Source organism: Theobroma cacao, chromosome 4 (assembly GCF_000208745.1).
Source record: "Theobroma cacao cultivar B97-61/B2 chromosome 4, Criollo_cocoa_genome_V2, whole genome shotgun sequence".
Taxonomy (NCBI): domain Eukaryota; kingdom Viridiplantae; phylum Streptophyta; class Magnoliopsida; order Malvales; family Malvaceae; genus Theobroma; species Theobroma cacao.
In genome coordinates, this window is record NC_030853.1 from 363752 (window position 1) to 380417 (window position 16666).

Here is a 16666-nt window from a genome sequence, read left to right on the forward strand (position 1 = left end):
TTATATTGATAGAATATTTACATTATACTATTGTCCTATATTTTATAACATTGTTTTATATTTTATAATTGTTTATCTTAATCTGCCAATAGCACGAGTTATATATTCTCTCATTTTTTTAATATTTTATTATATATATAATAATCTTTGACAGGATTATTGTCTTTTTTTAAAAAGTACTGTTTTACAACTATATATGTAAGTGCATGTTTACGGTAATTGAAATTAAAGCAAATATTTATCTTCAATTAATACCAGTTTATCTTTTTCTCTACCAATAAAACTCATACATTCATGCAATTCAGTAATACAATATACTACAACAACAAAAACCAAAAAATAGAAACAAATGTATATGGCAAAAGGAAAAGCAAACTGTCACCATAGTTAAACAAATTTGATATTTGTGTAACAGTTTATATTCTCTTAATATTTAGTTAAGTACAAATCTTGCATCTAGAAAGTTGATATACATCATCTAACAAAAATGAAAACTTCCAAATTACAAATGTTATTCATTTTGTTTGAACAATATATTTGTCACGACCCGGAACTCCCCATCGGGCCCGTGACAACCGCCGCAAGGCCTCGACAGACATTCTTCACCCCGAATGTCGATTGAAACCTCGCAAGGCTTAGCATCAACTTTCGCATCTCCCCGGTGAGCAACAGTTATTAAATCTCGCATTTCAAAAAAATCATAAGTCATTTTTAAATAAGAACAATAAAATATTATTTTCTGGCTCACAGGGGTATTTTCGTAATTTTTCGTCAAAAATCTCAAAACTTGCTAAAAATGTAGTAGGTAAGCAGAAAATATATATTTAATGATTTAAAAACAATTAAGTATCTAAAACGTTCATTTGAAAGCAAATTGTTGACAACTAGTACTATTCAAAAATAATAAATAAAATATTCTATTTTCTCATAAAATAAATTTTTATAGAAATATTCGTAAATAATTTTTCGCACATGAAAGTAAAGTAAAAATTGTATGAATAGAAATACAGATAACCAAAATATAAGTTTTGATCTGCAATGACACGTGGGCTCCAATTGACCAAGAGGATGTAAGACTGTGAACTCTTACTTTCTATAATGCAGTTCCGAGCTTAGTTCTCGTCCTACTCGACTATCTACAAACTGTCCTGAGCCTGAAAAATGTATAGGAAGAAGGGGTGAGATTTTATAATCCCAGTGAGTAAACAGATACCATCTAAAGTATCTAAAGCCGAGTAAATGGAGACAATTAAAATAAGTCATCATACTGTAATTTCATTACCTTTCAGTTCATTTCAACCAAATAAAATCAATCCATATAAATCGAGTAATCAACTTGGCTTATGAATTTCTTAAAACTTTGGCTCGTGCCAAAACTCATACTCGGTGATACCTTGCGCAGGGCATCCAACCGAGTCCGCCAAGGCTGTTAAAATTTTGTATACACTTAAAATATATTTTTAGTTTGAGAAAAATACAGCCGTTCCTTGGCGTTGGCTGAGTTCCCCTTCACGTGGTGGTTTGGCGTGAAGTGAACCCTAAGCTTTACCCCAGGAGATACCCTACGCGCCTCTCCGTTCGAGGTAATAATATAATGGAGTTTACCGTGCCCCTCTAATAGGCTGGTCCACGGAACCCCCTCTGCAGTAAATAATTAATATATACTCCACCAATTCAATAAAATTCATTCTAGCATGGCATGGCAATTTATCGCAATCTAGCCTCTCAAGGCTGAATACACAATATAAATAATTCTGACACCAAAATCAGTTTAGCCATTCATGCTCATATATTGTCATAAGCCATTCAATTTAAAACCATAAATTTACAACACAAGCAGGCAGTCTCCAATTACTCTATTTTCAAAACCAATATTCGATTTTTCAGAAAATTTATAAAATCATTTTATAAAATCACAATTTCTCTTAAAACATAGCAATTTACCATTTAAACCCATTTTTCATAAAATCACACAGTTGTATAAAACTACTCTAGATAATTAAGACGATAATAAGTTTACTCACAGTTTTAGGAGTAGAAATACTCCTATCTTCCGCCCTCGGGTGCAGTCTCTTACCCGAAACAATTGACTCACCACCTATCCATAATCCATGACACAAAATTCAATAAATTGTGTCAATTTATCATAAATTATTTCAGGCTCTTATCCATGCGTATGCACTAGATAGGATTTGAAATGTCTAGACAATCGCTTAATTGCGGTGTCCGACCTAACTCGCCTATACACGGTGTAAATTCCTAAAATCCCCAATTCGACTCCAATTCCATCCATTTCAATTTCAATTATCCAATTATATCCACAATACCTCAATGACTGTGAATTTGGTCCAATTTATCAGTCCGGACTATAAATTACGCTTTTACCCCTAGTGGGTAAAAATTTCAATTTATTGCACCGAAAATTCCCATTTAATTTCCAACCTCATAATTCATCATTTTTCCACCCAATTCTCTTAAAATAAAGTCAACCTCATCCTCACATACCATTGGCTAGATTCGGCCTAGAGAAATTCATGGAGAAGATAAATATTTTTCTTGTTGTTTTACTCATAAACATGCTAAACTAACACTAAACACTAACATAGCTCAAAATCAAATTTATCTAACAACTTTCTCTCTCTAAACCCATATGACCAGAATTCAAATCATCCTCAAATCACATGATTCAACCATGAAAAATGATGGAAAATGCATGGGAAAGGTAAAGCACAAGACAAATTTAAGAAATGTTACCTTTTTTCACTTGATTTTTGAATTTCCACCTATTTTCCCTTTAAATTTCTTAGCTAGGGTTTTATTTTCTCCTTTCTCTCTCTTGTTTCTTGCTTGGCCGAATGTTGAAGAAGAAGAATGGGTGGGCTGATTTTTTTATGCCTTTTTTATTGTTTAATGAAATAATATTATTTTATTCATATTTTAAATATTTTATTAATTCATTTTTTTTTCTAGCCATCCATTTGTCCTACTTTTTCCACCATGCATTCCCTTTGACTTATCCAAGTCTTAAGTGAAATTTCCAGATTTTTCCAAAGTTTTGGTGGAGCAAATTTTTCAAAATTACACTTTTGCCCCCGAACTTTTCAAAAATTACATTTTTGCCCCAAAAATTGAAAATTTGCCATAATGCATAATTTGCACTCCTCATACTCATTTCACACTCCAAATAATTAAATTTGATCAAAATCCTTTCAAAAATTAAATTTTCGATTTCGGATGGCAAAATTACCATTTTACCCTTTTTCTCCAAATTATACCGAAATTAAAATTTTTCACTTCTAAACCTCAAATCTTACTCCAATAAGTCAAATGGGGCCAAAAATCTTTTCTAAAAATTTCCATTTTGTCCTTAGCTGGCAAATGACCATTTTGCCCCTAGATAGCGAAAAGTTCGGTTTGTCTTCAAATTGATCCTCGAACTTCGAATCACCATATTAAACCATTCTGGGACTTTAAAATTCTTAATTTCATCGTAAATTCTCTATTTGATCTAGTTCGAGGTTTAAATCAACTTTGTTGTACCTCTAGGTACAATACCGACTTTTGTAAATTTTTTTTTTTGGGACTCTCTTAGCATGCAAACATGCTATCCATCACATGTATGTCATGACAAATATTTTTATAGAGTCGGGCTTGTCATCTTCTCCCCCACTTGGATCAACCATATGATCCTTCTTGATGACTGATTTCGACATCCGGCTAAATATTAATATTTTAAGATTATTTCATTAATAAAATATTATTTTATTCTAAAAATTTTATCTTGTCTCCTTGGTACCCAAAATACCTTATTACGCCTCACTTGACTTCCAAATCGCCTTTTATCTCACAAATTCTCCTCCGATAAAATTATTATTATTTTATTGTTATTTTCTCACTTGCGGAATATTTTATCCTAAACTACTCCTTTCGTCTTTTATCACTTTTAAATATTTTAATTGACCTCAATTTGCATTCGATCAACTTTATTTATCACCATATCAAAGTATGGGGTATTTCAATATTTTTAATGAAAAAAATTACTAGATGTTTAATAGAATTATTATCTTCTTTGCTTAAGTATTGTTTTAAAACCATATATTTAGAAACTTTTAGTGATTGAAATCAAAGCAAATAACTATATTCAATTAATATCAATTTATCTTTTTGTTATTAGTAAAAACCATACATTTATACTGTTGATTAATACAATATAATTTTTTCTACAAACTCTTTTGAAGTACCAAATTGAAGTTCATTCCAACATAATAAATATAATCTAATATATATAATAGTGTGCTAATAGTTTTTTTTATAAAAAATAAATAAATAAATAAAACTCACAACAGACCAATTGCTTGTATATAAAACATTTCTTATGCAATTTGCCAGCCATACGAAGGCATTTGTTTATGTTTCAACACCACGTGATGCTTTTGTCCAAAAATTAATCCAAAAAGAGACACATATTTTAAAACATAAGAATTCTCAACTAACTTGTTTCATGTATTCAAGAAGACAAATCCTTCCTTGTTGGAGGGCCCTTCCTCTCTCCTTAGCAGGTGCAACTGATTCATTAACCAGAAGAGGCTATTGCCCCAAGCTGTGCTTGTCAATCCATGAACTGAAATGGTTCAACCAAAAGAAACAAGCTAAATTAATCTCAACTCTGATCTAAGAAACTTATTAAACCTTTTGATTCCCATTCTTCTGCAGGGATAGCATTCCAATGATGAGGGAAGAAGCATTGAGCCAATAAGCTACATTTCTTCATCGTTGTGGCTTTGCAACAAAGGGACCTTACAACTTGACAAGGGTCCAAAGCTTCTTGACCCAGAGTCATAGTGAGTCATTTCTTCCTCTTGTGCTTTTCCCCATAGTACAGCATAGAGCCCAGCTGATAAGATCAATGCTCCAATGACACTGCAACATTACCATTGAATTATGCTTGTCAAAGAGTGATTGTAGAAGGAATGGCCAACCAAAAGTACAGATGTTTGCAGCATGTTTGAAATGGCTCTCCTAATAACTAGTAATATTGCACAACTTAAAGAGATGGCTTTAATACCTTCCAAGATACAATGCATCACCAAGGAAAAAGGCACTCATAATGGCTGCAATGACAATTGACAATGGCTTGAATATTGCAACATACACAGGCCCCTTCAAGCGTACACCCCATGAGTGTACACCACAGCTGAAGTTTAATGCAAAAAGACCCTAAACAAATTAAGAAAAAGGAACATTTAGATAGTGCAAATTATCTCCTTACAATTGTCGTTGATACTAATTTCTTACCGAGTATAGGATAGAAGCAGCTACTATACTAGGTGTTGGTCTCCAGGAACTCATATTTGATTCTGCTAGAAAGCATACTGGCACAGATAAAATGGTCAGAGACAAGTTGTAGATGAAAGTCACAATCATCTCTTCTGGGTATATCTTCATAATTTGGGACTGTAAAACAATCAACAATTCAAGTTTAGTTTATGCGAAAGTTTTCTATCTTAGAAAATGCTTATAATTGAACAGTTTTCTGGAGGAACCAGGGGGCCTAGCAAACTAGTTTTACCTGAATGACATACCAGAATGAAGATAAAAGATATGACTCGGCTAGTAAGAGCCCACCAAACACCCACTTTGATTGGGATGATCCGAGAGGCTGTTGAAGCAATACAGATGATGATGACCAACGTGAAGAAGAAAGAACTTCGGGGCCCTCGTAGAGAACAACTACTGATACACCAGACATTGATGCTATGGTGCCAATGATTTTAGCTCGAGTGCTTGAGCTTCTCAATGCTACTTTCTCCATCCTGGTTTGGAAAGACGGGAGAAAGGAAAGAGAAAAATTAAGGGACTGAAGGCACTAACATAAACATGAAACAATAGAAAATGTTACATAAACCTTTCCACTTCTTAAATTCCAAATGGCCATCCATTCCCATTCTGAAATTAAAAATCTGATTATTTTAGTCTCATCATTGGTGGGAAGTTGTAAAAAGTTGTAAAAATCATATTGCTTGTAAAAAGTTGTAAGATGGGATGGTTAAAAATGCATAGGTTTCTGTCAACTGATCAAAAGCAGGATTTGGCGGGCCTTCTCAAACCACAGGAGAACATAATAGTGAAAAGACAAACATTGAGTAACAAAACTAACGGGGCTAAAGTTCTGCAAGCTTCGGACAAGAAGGCAAGCCATCATTGTCTGATGCCACATCGTCTTTCATTAATGAAAGAGAGCATTGGCAGGTGTCTTTGCTTAAGATAGATGACGTTGTTAACGCTTCATTCACACTAAGACAATCCATCATTCCACCATTCCATACAGTGCAATCTTTCATCACAATAAGCAATTTGCTAAATCCGGAAACTTGGATTTTCCTGTCAAATGGTGATCATCTCATCGTCGGCGTCACACTTCAAGTATGCTGCTGTGTACACTTGACGTTTTTAATCAAAAGGATAACAAATACAGATGATGCGTTGTCTCCGACTTATTCCAAGTTCTATGAAACTCCTTTAAGTCTTTTGGTCTCTGCATTGCATTTTTATTGAACAAATTACTTAATGATTCAGAAAGCTTGAAATGAATCATTGAAGACCACTACTATTTTCCATCCAATCTCTGTGCTACTGTCGGATTTTTTTGGTAGGAATCGGATGCACACAACATAACCAATGGTTAAGCTGAACTAGAAAAACAGAGTAAGTGAATATTATTTTGATCAAAGTAATGGCTGTCTAATATTTCCTTGCAAATAACAGGGGAACTGAGACTTTCACATTTCAAAGCCAGATTACAATGCATATACATAACGCCATCATCATAACGGGGAGGGATTTTTTAATGCAACATAATCTACCTAGAGTTTTCCTAGGATATGGAAGCCACGTGGCTCTTACACAAAAGAAGACTATATCATTTCACTAGGTCTGTGGCAGACATAGCTGTATTTTTCATCTGTCACGTACATAAATTTCAAGGAACTCTTTTGCCTCTAAAAATATCTTCAAAATGATCTCAAAGTTCTAACAGCTACGTATCTTCCAGCTTATGGCTTTGCAACAAAGGAACCTTACCACTGGACGAGGGCTTCAAGCTGTTTATCCCAGAGTCATCGTGAATCCTTTGTTCTTCTTTTGCCTTCCCCCAGATTACAGCATAAAATCCCATAGATATGATAACTGCTCCAACAATACTGCAAAATTAAGATTGAACTAGGCTTATCATTTGTGATTATAAAGGGAATGGCTGACCAAAGTAAAATATTTGCCTTTGAATGATTCTGCTCAATCCTGGTAAAGGAAAAATATGAAATTCAAAGATAGTTTTAGTACCTTCCCACATGCAGAGAATCACCTAGGAAAACGGCACTCATGAAAGCAGCAATGGCTATTGATAGTGGTTTGAAAATTACAATGTAGACAGGCCCCTTCAAGTGAAGGCCCCATATGACCACAAGAGAGGAAAAGGTTTGGAAAATTCCCTTGACAAATAGAGAAACTCACATTTAGATACTACCAATTGTCTTCTCCTTAAGTGTAGTTTGATCACTAAATTTCTTACTGAGTATAGGACCGCAATAACTGCTACACTAGGCCTTAGCCTCCAAGAACTCAAGTTTGGTTCTGCTATTAAGCAAACTGGTGCAGAGACAATGGTCCCACATAAGTTGTACAAGAAGGCTACAATTATCTCAGCTGGGTATATCACCATAACTTGGGCCTGGAAAGATCAACCTAATTAAAGTTTAGTTCTATGTTAAAAACTTAAAAATTTTCTAAACTGAGGAATTTGCATACTAGTAAATAGTTCTCCAGAAGAACCAGAGTCCCCTGGAAATATACATGTTTTACCTGAATAATGTACCAGAATGAGAAAAGAAGATAGGCAACAGCGAGTAAGATCCCACCAATGACCCAATTTGATTCTGGTGACTCCAGGGGCCATTCAAGTAAAACAGATGATGATGTCCCACGTGGAGAGGAAAAAACTTTGGGACCCTTGTACAGAACAACTACTAATGCACCTGATATTGATGCTATGGTCCCCAAGACTTTAGCTTGACTAGATGAGCTTCTCAAGGCTACTCTTTCCAATCTTGTTAGTTATGGTATCCAAGGAAAGTGAGAAAAAACAAGACTCAGGATACTAGCAAGTCTGAGACAAAACAATAGTAACTTCTGTACAATTTTTGCTGGTAATGTTATGTCACTGTCTATATCTGACCAGGTAAAATATTCTGCATATGGTCACTTCTACATTCAAAAGCTTTCATAGCATGAAATTGTGATTTTTGGCAAATTAAACTACAATTATCAAAAAAAGATTTTAAATATTTCGGTATGAAATTGAGTGATCAGCTTTTGGTTTCTAATTCTCAACTTCTCCATTATTTATCTGTCCATCCTTTATTTTTGTAATCTTCATTGTGAGAATGATTTCAAGGCTACATATATTTTAATTTCAAGGCTAGTTGAAGTTTAAAGGAGAGACGTCATACTAGTATGCAAGATAAAATGTAGAGTTTGAGATGATGAAGAACTGCTAGGAGAAGAAGGAAGAAACCTGGAGAGAACGGCAAGCATGAAGGTAATAGCTGGTGTGAGATTGCTGACCGCAGAAGCCATAGTTGGGGAGCTATATTCTATACCCTTGTATGCACATATTTGAGCTGAAAACCTGCTCGCAAAAGGAAAAGCGATCTTGGTTTTTCTGTTAGTATCTTCTAATCCTTTTCAAGCACCAGAAACTGATCACATCCCATAAATAGAAAAAAGAAAGAAATTTACAGCTCAGTTCAATACCCAATAAGCCCAAGAAGGAAAATTCTAGAGACAACATGGAACTTCAACCGGGGAAGCACTGCTCTACTGCAGACATCAAAAGCGAACATAGATGTATCATCAAAGTACAAAAATTTGAATGGATTTGGACAGGAAGACAGCATGTATATGCAAACATAAGAAAGAAAAAAGAAAAGACCTGGGAAAGATGAAGGATAAAGGGAGGAAAAGAACGGTGCCAACAGCATAAGAATAGGCGATGAAGATGTAGTAGCTCATCCCCTTCAAAGTTGCTGCTTTGAATAGAATGTTGACGCCTACGTTGGCGGATTCTAATGCAACCATAGCTGTGAATGGCAGGACATCGTTGTAACAAGACCATCTTGCCATGATCTTCTCTTCCCCCTCGCCTGCCTTTCACTAGTTTGAAACGGAGAAACGATCTCTCCTATCTCCAAATCAGAGGCTATACAAGGGAATCTTTTATCTCTTATTTTGTAGCATTAAACTTTCAAGGCAACATCATATTCCTTGTCTTCTTAATTATGGTTGGTGGTGAGGTTGTTGGCACATTCTATTTCTTATGTACTCTGTTGGTCTTGAATTGAGAAAATGTATAATCGAGCAAAGACTTTGAATATTTGTCATGATATCGACTTTCACACTTTGGTTTCCTTATTTTCCACCTACACCTGCTCTGGTTGGATTTATCTTTTCTTTTCCTCCAAAGCTGGACTTCATCAGGTGTCAACGAGCCAAGTTGCTCGTCCAGATATATAATTTTAATAATAAATTATTATTATTTGTTTTATTCTAATTTCAAAATATAATATTTTATTAATAAATATAATTTAAATTAATATAATTATTAATTTATTAATTAAATAATATCTCAATTAATTAATAAAATTTTAAAAATATTAATTTATACATTAATAAAGACTAATTAAGGCAAGACACTCCAGCTACTTATCACACGCTTTGTATGCTTTCTTAGCTTTGCCAGCCGACTATCGTTGGAAAGAGCATTGCCACAACAAATTTCGGTGCCCCCCTTGAGTGTTTTGTTGTCTGTCGGCCCATCTCATCATATCAAGTCCAAGCTTTGAGATCGCCATCTTAACACCACGCCGTCGCCAAGGTGGTGCGTGGCTGAACGTGCCGCCTCCGGGAGTTCTCTTTGAGTTGAAAATAACGTGAAGCTGATCGGAGGCATGTTTTTTATACCTTCGCCATAAAAAATTCTGAAATAATTTGTTTTTTGTTTAAAGATATTTCATAACTTTAATATTTTCAGAAAACTTATTTTAAAAATAAAATATCTTGAAAAACATTTGAGACTCACTTGCATGTGTGAAGGCAGCATACATTGTTTTTCAAGTCAATGAAAGTTTGTGCCACATATGGTAATGATTCTTTCAATTTTGAAGCTTATAGTTTTTTTAATAATCTATAGTATTACATAAAGTCAATAACTATAATAAAGTCTATTATTTAGTTAATGTCACGAATTATTCAAACACTAGTTGGTGAATTGACAATAAAATATAAAAATAATAATAAAAAGTATGAATATAAAAGATATCTATAATATATCTATAAATAATATAATTGATTGGCTTAATTGGTTGATATCTGTCATTTTCAATTAAATTAATTTTTTTCACACCTTATTATGTCAAAATTACGTTATTTTTAACATTTGAAGGGTTTTTTTTCCTTTTATTTATTTCAATAAAAATACTTAAAAATAATAATTTTTAACTTTTAATGTTTAAAGGATAGATTCATTTAATATTTATCAATTGTAATTTAATACTATTTTTTATTTATATCCTTTTATTCTACATGAACTTAATATTTAGATATCTGTTTTATACATGAATATTTAAATTTCAATAAATATCCATTCAATTCATTAAATAAAATAAAAAAATCAAGAAAGTCTATACATTTCTCAATATATATAGCATATAGTTATCATTGAATAAACAAATTTGAATTTAATAACTTTTAACCATTTATTTTATATATCAAAGATAGAAACTACTAAAAATTAATAACTATTTTATATTAATAGGATCTTTACATTATACCTTATATTCTACAACTATTTATCTTAATTTACCAATAGTACAAGTTATATACTATCTCATTTTTTAATATTGTATTATACATTTAACAATTTTTTATATGATTATTGTCTTCTTTCAATAAGTACTATTTATTGCCATATATGTAAGTGCATGTTTACGATAATTGAAATTAAAGTAAATAATTATCTTCAATTAATATCAGTTTATTTTTTATTCTATCAGTAAAAATCATACATTCATGCAGTTCAGCAATACAATATACTACAACAACAAAAACCAAAAAATAGAAACAAATGTATATGGCAAAAGGAAGAGCAAACTATCACTATAGTTAAACAAATTTGACATTTGTCTAACAATTTATATTCTCTTAATATTTAGTTAAGTACAATTCGTGCATCTAGAAAGTTGATATACATCATCTAACAAAAATGAAAACTTCAAAATCACAAATGTTATTCGTTTTGTTTGAATAATATATTTTTAATAAAAAAAAATTACTAGATGTTTAATAGCATTATTATCTTCTTTGCTTAAGTATTGTTTTAAAACCATATATTTCGAAACTTTTAGTGGTTGAAACCAAAATAAATAACTATATTCAATTAATATCAATTTATCTTTTTTTTTATCAATAAAAATCATACGTTCATGTAATTGATTAATATAATATAATTTTCTCTACAAACTCTTTTGAAGGTATCAAATTAAAATTCACTCTAATATAATAAATATAATCTAATATATATTTAGGCGGAATGGGATTTCGGGATACAAAAAGCTTCAATCTAGTCCTGCTTGCGAAACAAGGATGGAAACTTCAGTTACAAGTGCCCACACTTGCCTACAAAGTGCTCAAAGAAAGATACTTCCCCACAACTGATTTTTTTAATGCTCCAATTGGTACTAACCCAAGTTACTTATGGAGAAGCATTCGGGAAAGCCAACAACTGATTAGAAAGGGTGCAATTTGGAGGGTAGGAGATGGACAGAGTATTAGTGCCTTAAATGATGTTTGGATTCCGTATGCATCTCTTAGCCTTCTATCATTTCCTAATCAACTGGTTGATGAAGAGATAAAGGTATCGGAGCTGATCGATCAAAGGACCATGACATGGAATGATGTGAAAATAATAGAGATTTTTCCTCCTTATGAGCGTGAACTGATTTTGTCCATTCCTTTGAGCTACAGGCGTCCCAATGACAAGCAAGTGTGGTTCTTTAACAGGCATGGTCACTACTTAGTGAAATCTGGGTATAGAATGGCTCAATCTTTATTGGACTTGCAAGTAGCGGGGAGTTCAAGTTGTAATATGATGGCCTTCTGGAAAAGAATATGGCACTTGGAATTACCAAGGAAGGTTATTTTATTTTTGTGGGAAGACTTTAAATGGTATTCTAACCCGCCAAGCCTTAGTTTATAGGAGCATCATATATGAAAGCAATTGCCCTTCTTGTGACAATAAGCTGGAAACTGATTTCTACTGTCTTTGTTGCTGTCCATTAGCAAGAGTGGTTTGGCATTTTTCTAAGTGGGGTTTTACTAACATAGAGGTGTTGTTCTCTTCTGTGCAAGATTGGATTTTTTATATTTTCCAAATAATGGAGAATGAAGAGATTAAAGAAATCGGATGTTTCCTATGGGCTTTATGGAAAGTTCGAAATCTGAAGATTTTTCAAGGAAAGAGCTTTGAGCCGTTGCAAGTTATTGAGTTAGCTGGCAATTTGTTAGAGCAATACAGGCTTGTTAAGGGAGTAAGGTCAAGAAGGAGGATCTTGTAGATTAATCGAACATGTGAATGGAGAGCTCCGGTTGAGAGCAAACTGAATGTGGATGCCTCTATTTTTGAGCTTTCAGGTGTAAGGCGGATGGGAGCTGGATTTATTGTTAGAATGCAACAGGAGAAGTTGAATTGGCTGGAGTAAGAAGAATGGTTATGGGTCAATCGGTGGAGGAAGCTGAATTGTCTGCTTTAGCTTGGTCTCGTCGCTGCTGCCAAAGGAAGAATATCATGGTTAAGGAAATTGAAATGGATTGTAAGGTGGTGGTTGAATGGATAAAAGGAAGGCATTTGTCTGGTATTCTGGGTCATATTGTAGAAGACTGCCTCAATTTGATGGAGAGTATTAATTGTGTTGATATCGTCCATTGCTCAAGAGAAGGTAATGAAGTAGCGCACATGATAGCTAAAAAGGCAAAAGAAATGAGAGAGGAAGCGATTGCCTGGTTCAATATTTCTCAAATGCCGGAGGATTTTCAACAAGCTATCATTAAAGAGGCTGGAAGCTTGGTCGGAGTGTTGAGAAGAATGTTTATTGAAAATGTTGCTTCAAAGTATATTTGTCAGTTGTTTTTATTTAGTGATGATAACGAATTCATATTTTATTCCAAAAAAAAAAATAGTGAGTTAATAGTTTTTTTATAAAAATAAATAAAACTCACAACGGACCAATTGCTAGTATATAAAACATTTCTTATGCAATTTGCCATCCATACCAAGGCATTTGTTTATGTTTCAACACCACGTGATGCTTTTGTCCAAAAATTAATCCAAAAAGAGACACATATTTTAAAACATAAGAATTCTCAACTAACGTGTTCCATGAATACAAGAAGACAAATCCTTCCTTGTTGGAGGGCCCTTCCTCTCTCCTTAGCAGGTGCAACTGATTCATTAACCAGAAGAGGCTATTGCCCCAAGCTGTGCTTGTCAATCCATGAACTGAAACGGTTCAACCAAAAGAAACAAGCTAAATTAATCTCAACTCTGATCTAAGAAACTTATTAAACCTTTTGATTCCCATTCTTCTGCAGGGATAGCATTCCAATGATGAGGGAAGAAGCATTGAGCCAGTAAGCTACATTTCTGCATCGTTGTGGCTTTGCAACAAAGGGACCTTACAACTTGACAAGGGTCCAAAGCTACTTGACCCAGAGTCATAGTGAGTCATTTCTTCCTCTTGTGCTTTTCCCCATAGTACAGCATAGAGCCCAGCTGATAAGATCAATGCTCCAATGACACTGCAACATTACCATTGAATTATGCTTGTCAAAGAGTGATTGTAGAAGGAATGGCCAACCAAAAGTACAGATGTTTGCAGCATGTTTGAAATGGCTCTACTGATAACTAGTAATGTTGCACAACTTAAAGAGATGGCTTTAATACCTTCCAAGATACAATGCATCACCAAGGAAAAAGGCACTCATAATGGCTGCAATGACAATCGACAATGGCTTGAATATTGCAACATACACAGGCCCCTTCAAGCGTACACCCCATGAGTGTACACCACAGCTGAAGTTTAATGCAAAAAGACCCTAAACAAATTAAGAAAAAGAACATTTAGATAGTGCAAATTATCTCCTTACAGTTGTAGTTGATACTAATTTCTTACCGAGTATAGGATAGAAGCAGCTACTATACTACGTGTTGGTCTCCAGGAGGTCATATTTGATTCTGCTAGAAAGCATACTGGTACAGATAAAATGGTCAGAGACAAGTTGTAGATGAAAGTCACAATCATCTCTTCTGGGTATATCTTCATAATTTGGGACTGTAAAACAATAAACAATTCAAGTTTAGTTTATGCGAAAATTTTCTATCTTAGAAAATGCTTATAATTGAACAGTTTTCTGGAGGATCCAGGGGGGCCTTGCAAACTAGTTTTACCTGAATGATATACCAGAATGAAGATAAAAGATATGACGCAGCTAGTAAGAGCCCACCAAACACCCACTTTGATTGGGATGATCCGAGAGGCTGTTGAACTTCGGGGCCCTTGTAGAGAACAACTACTGATGCACCAGACATTGATGCTATGGTGCCAATGATTTTAGCTCGAGTGCTTGAGCTTCTCAATGCTACTTTCTCCATCCTGGTTTCGAAAGACGGGAGAAAGGAAAAAGAAAAATTAAGGGACTGAAGGCACTAACATAAACATGAAACAATATAAAATGTTACCTAAACCTTTCCACTTCTTACATGCCAAATGGCCATCCATTCCCATTCTGAAATTAAAAATCTGATTATTTTAGTCTCATCATTGGTGGGAAGTTGTAAAAAGTGTTAATCATATTGCTTGCAATATTTTATTTTATATTCTCCACAAATCTCGCCCGCTTCCATTGTTTAACTGGTGGAATTCATCATGTGCCCTTAAAGGATGAATAAAATAAGAAAGGTAAGCAATCAACGTCACTGACAGATTATTATAGTTTCACCACTAAGTATTAGTTAATTGTTTCCAATTAAAAGGCTATATTGGTTCAAGATAAAGGAAGTAACATGTATATTATTATGTAAGATACAATAGAAAATACATACGGATAATGAAAACTAAGAGAAGGAAGAAACCTGAAGAAGACAGCAAGTATGAAGGTAAAAGCTGGTGTAAGGTTGCTGATGGCAGAAGAAAGAGTTGGGGAGCCCAGTTCTAAACCTTTATACGCACACAATTGACCTGCAAACCTGTCCCCAAACGATGATCACAGTCTTGGCATATTGTTTTGTTTCTTCCTCGGTACTATATTGTAATCTTTGTCAATCACTAGCAAAAGAGTGCATCAAATGAACGAACAACAAATCTCTGAGCTTGAGGTTCAGTACTTCCATACCCAACAAGACCAAGAAAGCAAAGTCTAGAGATGAGAGGGAACTCAAATTTGGGAAGCCCTTTTCTACTGCATACACCAATAAACATTGGAGCAAATTTTTAGTGAAATTCTAAGAGAACATGCATGTGATTTAGATGATTAGGAGAAGAAAGAAAAGACCACAATAACAAGCAGATCAAAGGGAGGAGAGCAAGGGTGGCCAAAATGTAGGCGTAGGCGATGAAGATGTAGTAGCTCATCCCCTTTGAAGAAGCAGCTTTGAATAGAATGTTCTGGACTACGTTGGAGCACTCTACTGCAGCCATGGCTGTGAATGGGAGGACCTCATTGTAGCAATATCTTCTTGCCATCTCCTCTGATCTATCTCTCTCTTCCTATATCTATCCAAAATATCATCAGTTTGCCAGTAATAAATACTCTCCCTGCTCCCTTTGCTTAATAGAATTAAAAGGGAGAAAGAGAAGGACGAGACCTGGCCTTTTCTTTCTTCTTTCTAGCATCAACGTCATCATTTTGCATTATTAATAAAAGTTGGTGGTCATATAATTGGCAGGCTGCTTAGGCCACCCAATTTTCAATGCTAGCTCTCTGCTCTCTATTTGTTCGCTTTCCATTGATTGCATTAAGAAAATATTCTGTGATTACATAACAAAAGTTGCTACATCATAAGAGGAGATGAGGTTTCGCTCAAACACACTACTTAAAACTCTATTCTAAGAAGCTGCTCGTTTTGGATTATAGTTCAGCAGATTGTCATATGAAAACTGAGATGGGCCTTACTTTGCTAATAGGCTGTCATTCTCAAAAGGGATCGATGACAGACACAGTATCAGCAACAAATTTCCAGCACTATAACTCCCTAATTACCTGCATAGCCTGTCAAAATCCTGTGACAAAAAGTCCCTCCCAGGAGCCCACTTTTATCATTTTTTATCATTTCGTACTTTCTTCATTTCAATCTACTTGACTTTTTCTCTATGGTGCCAATGGTTTTAGCTCGATCACTTTCATCCTTGTTATGGCATGCAAAGAAGGGAGAAAGAAAAGGACTCAGCAAAGCACAAGGATAGAAATATCATGAACATGAAACAATACTACAATGAATTTTTTTTCCATTTTTTATTATGTCACAATGAACTTGAATTCATCACGGCATCTCTACCATATG

The 16666-nt window shown here is 34.2% G+C and overlaps 3 protein-coding genes across 4 annotated transcripts; all 3 read right to left on the minus strand.

The window, feature by feature from the left end:
* Positions 4403-6217, minus strand: LOC108661533 (WAT1-related protein At5g40240-like). Its single transcript, XM_018118944.1, has 5 exons — positions 6158-6217; positions 5570-5866; positions 5296-5454; positions 5066-5217; positions 4403-4920 (listed from the first exon to the last, which is right to left on the minus strand). Exons 1-5 carry the CDS (start codon positions 6215-6217, stop codon positions 4758-4760), a joined length of 831 nt encoding a protein of 276 aa, XP_017974433.1. The 3' UTR covers positions 4403-4757.
* LOC18600721 (WAT1-related protein At5g40240) lies at positions 6707-9368 on the minus strand. The gene is made up of 7 exons (XM_007031340.2): positions 8987-9368; positions 8809-8874; positions 8570-8683; positions 7858-8101; positions 7568-7726; positions 7339-7487; positions 6707-7199 (listed from the first exon to the last, which is right to left on the minus strand). The coding sequence occupies exons 1-7, from the start codon at positions 9175-9177 to the stop codon at positions 7037-7039; spliced, it is 1086 nt and encodes a 361-aa protein (XP_007031402.2). The 5' UTR covers positions 9178-9368; the 3' UTR covers positions 6707-7036.
* LOC18600720 (WAT1-related protein At5g40240) lies at positions 13620-15945 on the minus strand. 2 transcript variants are annotated; one of them, XM_018119831.1, is made up of 7 exons: positions 15661-15945; positions 15499-15564; positions 15239-15352; positions 14555-14759; positions 14280-14438; positions 14051-14202; positions 13620-13905 (listed from the first exon to the last, which is right to left on the minus strand). In XM_018119831.1, the coding sequence occupies exons 1-7, from the start codon at positions 15846-15848 to the stop codon at positions 13743-13745; spliced, it is 1047 nt and encodes a 348-aa protein (XP_017975320.1). In that variant the 5' UTR covers positions 15849-15945; the 3' UTR covers positions 13620-13742. The 2 variants fall into 2 exon arrangements, with proteins under 2 accessions (XP_017975320.1, XP_007031400.2); XM_007031338.2 differs by having other exon boundaries at positions 15658-15945.